General features: G+C 40.0%; 1 protein-coding gene across 2 annotated transcripts in view; it reads left to right on the forward strand.

The window, feature by feature from the left end:
• The window catches only part of LOC126183906 (UV excision repair protein RAD23 homolog A-like), a 152,842-nt gene extending 149,559 nt beyond the window's left edge, over nucleotides 1–3,283 (forward strand). For both annotated transcript variants that reach the window (XM_049926248.1, XM_049926249.1), the window contains one exon: nucleotides 2,921–3,283. In XM_049926248.1, the coding sequence (XP_049782205.1) occupies nucleotides 2,921–3,031 (111 nt within the window). In that variant the 3' untranslated portion in view covers nucleotides 3,032–3,283. The remainder of the gene's footprint in view (nucleotides 1–2,920) is intronic.
• The last annotated feature ends 7,279 nt before the right edge of the window (nucleotides 3,284–10,562 follow it).

Consider the following 10,562-nt stretch of genomic DNA (forward strand, 5'->3'; position numbering starts at 1 on the left):
GGAATAAAGCTACATAAGTAACTTAGGAAAGAAATAGATAGGACGTGCAGGGGAGCTAAAGTGAAATGTTGCAGAAAAAAATGTAAAGAATTAAAAAAAAATAAATAGTCATCGGTGTGACAAATTCAGCACATAGAAAAGTCAAAAGTAAGTTTTAACAGCAAGGGTGTTAACATTAAAGTGTTAGAGGAATTACATTGTTAAAAAGGAAAGAGCAGATAGATGTAAAGAGTGCATTTGAAGATCTCTACGAGAGGAAGATGATGATGGGATGGAAGAGAAAACAGGACTCAATATGGAAGACATTGGGGATCCACTATTTGAATTAGAATTGAAAAGAGCTTCGGAAAACTTGGGATAAGTTAAAATGGAAGGCATTGGTAACATTCCTTAGGAATTAAAGGTGGTTTGTAGACACTGTGTGACAGGAGATATACCGTCAGACTTACAGAAAAATATCATCTGCACAATCCCAAAGATAGCAATAACAGGTGAGTGTGGAATAACAGGTGAGTGTGGAAACTATTGCACAATCAGCTTAACAGCTCGTGCTTCAAAGTTACTGACAAGAAATATATACAGTGGAATGGAAAAGAAAATTGAGCATCTCTTGGGTGACAGTCAGTCTGGCTTTAAGAAATGTAAAGGCACAAGAGAGGAAGTTCTGGAATTGCATTTGATAATGCAGGCAAGATGTAAGAAAAATTGAGACATGTTCATAGGATTTGTGGACCTAGAAAAATCATTTGACAATGAAAAATGGAGCAAGGTGTTCAAAATGGGGAGGGACATGTAATATACAGGATGCACAAAAACCAAGAGGGAATAATAAGAATGGAAAATTGTAAATGAAGTGCTGAGTTTAAAAATGGTGTTGGACAGGGATGCAGTCTTCAGCCACTACTGTGCAGTCTGTACATCAAAGAAGCAATGACTGAACTAAAAGAAAAGTTCAGAAGTGGGATTAGAGTCAGGGTGAAAAGACATGGATGATAAGATATACTTGTCACATTGTATCTCAGTGAAAGTGAAGATGAATTACAGGACCTGATGAACAGCCTAATGAGTACAGAATATGGATTGAGCGTAAACTGAAGAAAACTAAAGTAATGAGGAGCAACAGAAATGAGATTATCAAAAAACTTAACATCAAAATTACTGACTAAGATCATCTGTTAACATCAAGGAATAACTTCAATGGTCCTAGAGTGAGTTGGGTGTGGAAGATGGTAAAAACTGAACAGGAAGACAGAGATTGGAATATATGCAACAAATAACAAGATGTCAGGTGTAGGTGCTACTCCAAAATGAAGAGGTGACGCAGGGTAGTAGGTTGTGAATGGCTACATCAGACCAATCAGACAGCTGATTACCACTAAAAGGACACTCTGGAAAGGACTAGGTGCCTAATTTCCTCTACCTTGTCCGCCATACTCTACCTTCTCCCCCACCCATGATTCTCTATCTAGAGCTCACACCCTCTGCCTTGTGCCCACAGCTCCTGCTGTGGGCCCCCATCCTAAATGTTGCTCATCCCCCTTCTCCCAAAAATCTTCTACCTTTCCTCTCCCCCACAATCCTCTGCGTAGCCCCTCCATGTCCTCTACATTACCCCCCCCCCTTACACACACACACACACACACACACACACACACACACACACACACACACACACACACACCCTCTACTATGGCCTCCCCTTTCCATGCCCTCCACCTTGCCCCCCCACCCCTTTCCGTGCCCTCCACCTTGCCCCCCCCCCTTTCCGTGCCCTCCACCTTGCCCCCCCCCCCTTTCCGTGCCCTCCACCTTGCCCCCCCCCCCTTTCCGTGCCCTCCACCCTGGCCCCCCTTTCTGTGCCCTCTACCCCTACATTGCCCCTCCCTCATCCTTGTCCCCCATTTTTGATCGTCCCATGCTATACCTCACCCTTCCACCTATGCCTGCTCTTTCTCTACTTCCCCCCAAGATCTATCTCCCCTCATCCTTCATCTCACCCTGCCCCTCCCTCTGCATCCTCCACCCTGCTCTCTGCCTCCCCTTTCTGTGCCCTCCACCTTGGCCCCCCTGTCCATGCCCTCCACCTTGGTCCCCAGTCCATGACCTCTCCTCGCCCCATTCCAGGTGGAATGCCTTCTGCCACCTCCACCCTGCCTTCTGCCACTCCCCCCCTGCAGCTGTCAATCTGCCCCCTGTCTCTAATTCCCTCTCGCCATCTGCCTCTGCCGGTGTGTACCTCCTCCCATGTCTACCTTCCACTCCCTGTCCTAGTATTCTACTTCCTCTTCCACAGTCTTCTGCCTCCCCAGTCCATGTCCTCTACCCTGCTGCATCAACCCATCCCCAACCCATGTTCCTCTTCCTTACTATGCCCACCCCACCTCCAATCCATGTCCTCTTCCCTACTGCTACCACCCCACCTGCAATCCATGTCATCTACCCCGGCTACAGTTCACTCCTACGACCTGCTCCTCCCCCCCCCCCCCCCTTCCTCTCTCTCTCTCTCTCTCTCTCTCTCTCTCTCTCTCTCTCTCTCTCTCTGTGTGTGTGTGTGTGTGTGTGTGTGTGTGTGTGTGTGTGTGTTGTTAAATATTTACTTCATTGAAATTTGTCATTACAGGAATCGTCAGTTGTAAAAAGACCTCTTCTTTAATCCACATCATTATGACCTTCTTTGTAGCATGCATTGCAGGATGTAAAGGATTTCTTAAATGAATAATGCTAGTGTTCTTGTATTTTTATAATTGTTTCAGTGTTTATGCAAACTTAAATTGCACGTTATTGAATGTAAATTTCATTGATACAGCTCTAGAGCCCAAAATGACATTTTGCACTACGCAATTTGGACACACATTAATGGTGCATTTAATTTTTTGATCCTAGACTGTCTAGTTGAAATTACAATTGCAATTTGTTTCAGTTGAAAGCCCTGGGATTTCCTGAGCATCTTGTTATACAGGCATATTTTGCCTGTGAGAAGAATGAAAATTTGGCAGCAAATTTCTTGCTTTCGCAGAATTTAGATGACTGAATTTTCAGTGTCAGGCCTTGTTCAAAAGAGAATATTTATTCTATTATACAATAATACATGCTCCAAACAAGTTAATTAAATTATTTAATGTAAGTTTTTCACTTTGCTGATGGAAAGTTGTTAGTCATGTTTAATGTTAAAAAAAAATGTTTTCAGTTTGTGTTAGTTAAACTCCATTCCAGTATTTGCAATGTCAGATGGAATGAGATGTTCTTTTGTGGAGACTGATTGATTAAAGCATTTTGCAGTTCACTTTTGTTATATTTATTTGAATTAACAGGTGTTGTCATTTAGCAATTACCTTATACCTTTTATTTTTAATCCTGTGAGCCATTTTTAAATTTAGTGTGTGTCACATAGGCAGTGCAAGAGGGTTTTGACAACCGTAACTAGAGAAATTTAAGTATATAGGTAGAAACTGGCAGGATAGTACTTGAGGCATCTAAAAGAGAGATGACAGTCCATGTGTAGAGTCAGCATGCTTGTACATTTCCAAATATACTATCATTCCTATCAGTATTTGAAACTCTCATGATATCCTTGCCCAGAACTTAGTCACAGTCACAATTTTGTATTTTGCATCAGATTCTCAGGATTTCCTAAATTTTGACCCTCCAATATCAGTTTCGTCAAAATTGAGTTAATTGTTCCTGGGTAGTAATACTATTCTTATTGAATAATTTTAAATAGGTGATATTAATGTGCATTGGGATTTCTTGCAACAACAACATTTGTTTCCAAGCCAGTCTTCCAAATTTAGAAGTTCTGTATGAGGAATCAGAGAGGCAGTGTTACTGAAAATTTATTGCCTGTCTGTCTTGAAGATAAAGAGTGCATAATCTTTTCATTGGTGATGAATGGAGGTGGACACTTAGGTTTGCTTCTAGTGGATTTGGGTCGTGGGGGGGGGGGGGGGGGGGGAGTGGATTGGGGTAGGTAATTTACAGTACTTTTGCAAAACTTCTTGTCCTACTCACATTTGTAATTTTTTTTAATTAGCTCAATTATGTGGCCTCCTGTCAGTGTCTGCAATGTTAGACCGTAATTTCTGTAGAAACTGACATAATTGGATGTCCTTATGCTACTGCACAGCTGATGTCAACTGCCCACTACTCACCTTTTTGCTAGTGGTGCAGAATTTCCATTGGATATCCCACATCACACTTAGATTGATTCCTGCAGCTTTGAACTCAACTATGAATGGTAAATATAGCCCAGAATTTTCTGAATGTAATTTGTGTGTAATTTTTTGAAACTGTAACAGACAATGTAGGAAACAAATCTTGTATGTTACGCTACTGCATGTGTTGTAAATTGCATGAAAATCCTTGAATGTTAAATGTGCTTTCCTTGGTTTAAGTTATGCAGATTTTCAGGGCATCGGAGACTTTCAAATATGTATTGCCTTAATTTGTGGTGACATCCATTTTACAATGTCCCATCTTGTAAATCCCCTTCTTTATCCCCATCTTTACGTACGGTAGTGGCAAATTCTGAACTGAATTCATCATGGACATCAGCGTACTTTAAAATTTTGAAGAAAAGTTGACATCAATTAAGAAGGAAGTGAGTATTTCGTTGGTAAGGTATAATTGTAGAGAGTTTAAATTTTGGATAAATGTCAACAATACAGAACAGAAAATCCATATTATGTGTTACTACACAGTATAAGAAAAGTTTAATTGTATGACTGAAGGGACAATGGGTACCTACAGGCAATGCAAGTCTCATAGTTTAAGTAAAGATTTTTTTGTTATGCAGTTTGTGTGGTGTATGGTTATTGGTGTGCAGTATCATTTACAAAGAGAATGTTTGTGTCTCATCTCACAAATTGAAAATACTGACAAACATTTAAAAATGACTTGATTAATTCCACATGTTAAATTGTTCCTCATTCGTACTGAAACCTACTGAATAGTTCTGGTAACCATATGAAATAATTATACATACTCTGTGAATTTGCATAGACATATACAGGGTGATTCACGAAGATATGCAAATATTTTAGTATGTTATTCTACAAGTAAAACTAAAGAAAAAAGTTCATGTAAACATAGGTCCACAAATGTTTAGTTACAGAGTTACAGCTAATAAAAGATTTTGCCTGAAATTTAGCACCTTCGCTAATGTGAAGCCATCACAAAACTTTAAGAGTTTAAACTAAAGTGCGATTTCCATTTATTTTGTTGTTAGGTGAATCTTATAAAACATGCCCCAAACGTGTATCTGCAGTAGTTTTCCAGAACATCCAGAGGAGGACAAAGTCAATAAACATAAGATGCATTATGAATGCAATAGACAAAATTAAGAACAACCCTGCAAAACTGAAACGAGCAACAAAATCTGTTCATACACATGCAGCTCAATGCATTGAACTCAGTGGAGACAATTTTGAACATTTATTGTGAATGTATTGTGAAATTGTATGTACACTGAATAACTTCCTTAACACTGGGCTTTGTTTTTTCCTGTTCAACATGAATTCACGTGTGCTATGGTATTAATAAAAGCAGATTATTTGACACATCCATACAGTTAACATTATTACCATCATTTTTCCAAAATTAAATTCTCTACAGCATCTATTGAAAACTTTGTGCAATTGTCTGGAATTTAAAAAACAAATTGGGCCAAGTAGTTAATAAATTAAAAATCTTATGAAATTACTTCTTAGCTTATCTGGATGTTCTGGAAAAGTATTGCAGATACACGTCTGGGACATGTTTTATTAGATTCACCAGATCAATAACAACAAAATAAATGGAAATCGTGCTTTACTTTAACATTATACAGTTTTGCGATGGCTTCATATTAGTGAAGACGCTAAATTTCAGACAAAATCTTTTATTAGCCATAATTCTGTAACTAAACATTTGCAGACCTATGTTTATATGAACTTTCTTCTTGAGTTTTACTTGTAAAATGACATATTAAAATATTTGTATATCTTCGTGAATCACCCTGTATAACCAGTTTTTCAGTTTCTCCTGTATGAGCGTAATTAAAAATTTCAGTGGAACATATAACACCACTCAGAATTTCATCAACTATTTAAATTTCAAAACTTCCTGGCAGATTAAAACTGTGTGCCAGACCAGTACTCAAATTTGGGTCCTTAGCCTTTTGCAACAAGTGCTCTAACAGTTGAGCCACCAAAGCACGATTCGTGACCCATCCTCACAGTGTAACTTTTACCAGTACCTCATCTCCTACATTCCGAACTTTACAGAAGTTTTTCTGCGTAACTTGTTGGACTTGCACTCCTGGTGGAAGTTAGACTGTGAGGAAGGGTCATGAGTCATGCTTGGATAGCTCAGTTAGGAGACCGCTTGCCTGCAAAAGGCAAAGATCCCTGGTTTGTGTCCTGGTCCGGCACACAGTTGTAATCTCCCAGGAAGTTTCGTACTCTTCTGCAGAGTGAAAATTCATTCTATTTCAATTTCTGTTGCACTCAGTTATATTACCTGCAACTAACTTACTGTTGTGCTTGATCACAAATGAAGCACAGTTTCTCACTGTAGAAGAAAGAGCGAAGATTGTGACTTCTGTCACCTTATGTTAGTGTTTTGGTTCTGTGTATCTGACTGCAAAAGTAGCTGTATATTCCCCAGTCTTTGCCAGGCAGGAATTCGGTAAACTCAAAGATAGCCAGTCCTCTTTAACCGTGACATATAAATTCTAGGTGGAACTGGAGACTGAAACTATTGCTGTGCCTTTGTGTCGGGTGGAGTGGGTGCAAGGGGCCATTGAGTGGAATGTACAGGATTTTATAACTTGGTTAATGCTGGAATGATTAATTCACAGATTAATTAACAGATTATTAATAATTGCAACAAAATTCTGAGTTTATGTAAAAAAAAATAGTCAGAGATATTCCATACAAGTAATAGACCAAGTAATATCTACAGTGAAAAACGTGTTTGAACTGAACTATTAGAGGAAGGTCACAGATTGTGTCTGGATAGTGCCAGTCAGACCATTGTTAACAGAAAGCAAGGTTGTGTGTTCGACTCCTGGTGTGGTGCATAATTTTATTTGCTAGGAAGTTTCAACTTAAATTGCTGGTTTTCTTACAATGAAAAAGCAAAAGTAAGAAAATATCTACAAATAAATTGGAGTGGCACAACGTCTCAAAGTGGACAGCTTTAATGCATCTTTCCATCCTCTGCTTACGGTCCGGGTGGTGCAAACACAGATTGATGTTAGCGTCCGTATAGTTGTAGTGCCTGACTGAATGGCAAATTTGTAATTTCACATCAGTGAATCATACATAATACAGATGTGTCTTCAATTAAGTAGCATTCCTGTTGAAACACAGGAAAACATTTTTGTTGTTTATTTTGGTATCTTCTTAGTTGTCAGCTTATTCCTTGAATGGATGTGTACACATTTTGCCTTATTACATGATGCTGCTCTCCACACTTGACATAATTGTGAATCTACAGCATAGTGAAGTTGTTGTGACAGTTGAAAATTTGATGCAGACTGGGACTTGAACCCAGATTTTGGACTTTTTGTGTGAATGTTCTGCAAGTATAATGCTGTCTCATCACAGATAGCTTCAGGATTAGGCAATGCAACACCTGTAACAAAATCACTTTATTATGTTATAACTAGCAGTGGAACACATGAGGCTGCATACTTTGTCAAATCTTGTCTCCTCTGTAATGGCTCTCATGTTAAGGAAACATTCATCGCCACCTACAGCTACAGCATACCCCAAGAGCGACCTAACCGTGTGCAGCGGAGGGTACTTTTGGTAACACTGACTGATGTCATTGTCCCCCCCCCCCCCCCCCCACCCACCACCACCACCACCACCACCACCACCATTATCCCTTTCCCAGTCATGAATGGAGTGTGGGAAGAATGCTTGTCGGTATGCCTCTGTACTAATTCGAATTTTCATGTCATTGCCATTTCGCAGTGTGTGTGGGAGGGAGTAATATCTTGTCCAACTCTTCTCAGAAATTGCTCTCTCAAAATTTCAATAGTAAACCTCTCCACAATGCACAAAGCGTCCCTTGTAACATCTGTCACTGTAGCCTGTTGAGTATCTCTAAAACACTCCTGCTGACCATAAAACACCCTTTGTCGGTTCTTCTCTTCCTCTTCTATCAGTCCTATCCTGTAATGATCTCAGATTGATGAGCACCTTGTAAGCCACTTCCTTCATGGATGAGTTACATTTCCTTAAGATTCTTCCTATGAACCTCTGGCATCTGCTTTTCCCACTGTTTGTTCATGTGGTCATTCCACTTAATGTCCCTCTGGATAGTTACTCCTAGATATCTTACAGTATATACTGTTTCCAGCAATTTGTCATCAATATCATAGTTGTACAGTAGCGGATTTCTTTTCCTAGGTATGTGCAGCACCATTCACCAGTCCTCTGTAGGTCAATCTGTAAATTTATAATGTCTTTTGCTGTTGCTACTTTCTTACAGACAACCCCATCATTTGCAAGCAGTCCTACAGAGCTTCTAAAGCTTTCTGTTAGGTCATTATATAAATTGTAAACAGTAAAGGTCATATCATGCTTCCTTGGAGTACTTCAGAAATTACCCTTACATATATTGATTTTGTTCCATTTACAGTGACGTGTTGAGTTTCATCTGTATGGAAGTCTAGAATCCAGTCACAAATCTGCTCTGTTACTTGGTAAGCTCATATTTTTTTCACTAAATGGCAGTGTGTGACAGTGTAAAATGGCTTCCTGAAGTCGAGGAACACAGCGCCACCCTGAACGCAGTTGTCTTCAGTCGTGGAGGAACAGAGCGAGCTGAGTTTCACACTATCTCTGTTTGTGGAATCTGTTGATTTTTATAGTGGAGATTTTCAGTCTCCGAAACGTCATAGTTCTTGAGCATAAAACATGTCCCAGAAGTGTACAACTGATTGACATCTAAGATATAAGTCTATAATTAAGCGCATCTATCCGACAGCCCTTTTTGAAAATGAGAATGATCTGCACATTTTTCCAGTTGCTAGGTACTCTTTGTTGCTCCAGCAGTCTACAATACACTGCTTCTACAAGGGGAGCATGTCCTTTTGCATAACCTTTGTAGAATCTTACAAGTATCTTGTCTGGTCCTGATCCCTTTCAATTAATAATTAATAAATTGTTCTATTCTGCGATTGGTTATCTTAATATCTGCCATTTCAAAATTCGTACAATGATTTGAAAGATGATGATACAATCTTCCGAGGTGAAACAATTTCAAATCACTGAAGTCAGCCTAAACGACTATCTATTAAAGGGAATACAAGAAAAAATTACTACTACTACTACCACCTAAGAAAAAAAATTGTTAATGATTTTAGGTTACAGGCTCACTGAAAACTTCTTTTTGGGCTTACCTTAACATCTGCATACATACATACATACATACATACATACATACATACATTGAGGTGACAAGTCATGGGATACTTCCTAATATCATGTCGGACCTCCTTTTGCTCAACGTAGTGCAGCAACTTGACATGGCACGGACTTAACAATTCACTGGAAGTCCCCTACAGAAATATTGATCCATGCTGCCTCTGTAGCCATTCAAAAGAGTCGCCAGGGCAGGTTTTTTTTTTTGTAAGAACTGACCTCTCAATTATGTCCCATAAATGTTCGATGGGATTTATGTAGGGTGATCTGGGTGGTCACGTGACATGGTAACATGGCGCAGTGTCAGCCATAAAAATTCCATCATTGTTTGGGAACATGAAGTCTACGAATGGCTGCAGGTGGTCTCCAGGTAGCCAAACATATCCGTTTCCAGTCAATGATCGGTTCAGTTGGCCCAGAGGATCCAGCCCATTCCATGTAAACACAGACCAACCATTATTTAGCAAACAGCAGCTTGCACTGTGCCTTGCTGACAACTTGGTTCCATGGTTTTGTGAGGTCTACACCACACTCTAACCCTACCACCAACTCTTAACCAACTGAAATAGGGACACATCTGACCAGGCTATGGTTTACAGTCATCTAGGGTACAACCGATATGGTCATCAAAAATGGTTCAAATGGCTCTGAGCACTGTGGGACTTCATATCTGTGGTCATCAGTCCCCTAGAACTTAGAACTACTTAAACCTAACTAACCTAAGGACATCACACTCATCCATGCCTGAGGCAGGATTTGAACCTGCGACCGTAGCGGCCACGCGGTTCTAGACTGAAGCGCCTAGAACCGCACAGCCACACCGGCCGACAATATGGTCATCATCCCAGAAGAGACGCTGCATGTGATGTGCTGTTAGCAAAGGCACTCGCATCTGTTGCTTGCTGCCATAGCGCATTAATGCTAGAATTTGCCACACTCTTAACGGATATGTTTGTTGTACATCCCACGTTGGTTTCTGTAGTTATTTCACGCAACGTTGCTTGTCTGTTAGCCCTGACAACGCTACCCAAACACCACTGGTCTCAGTTGTTAAGTGAAGGCCGTCAATTACTGCATTGTACACGTTGAGAGGTAATGCCTGGAATTTGGTTTTCTTGGCACACTCCTGATGTAGTGAATCTTTGAATA

This window comes from Schistocerca cancellata, chromosome 4, assembly GCF_023864275.1.
Source record: "Schistocerca cancellata isolate TAMUIC-IGC-003103 chromosome 4, iqSchCanc2.1, whole genome shotgun sequence".
In the NCBI taxonomy this organism is placed as follows: domain Eukaryota; kingdom Metazoa; phylum Arthropoda; class Insecta; order Orthoptera; family Acrididae; genus Schistocerca; species Schistocerca cancellata.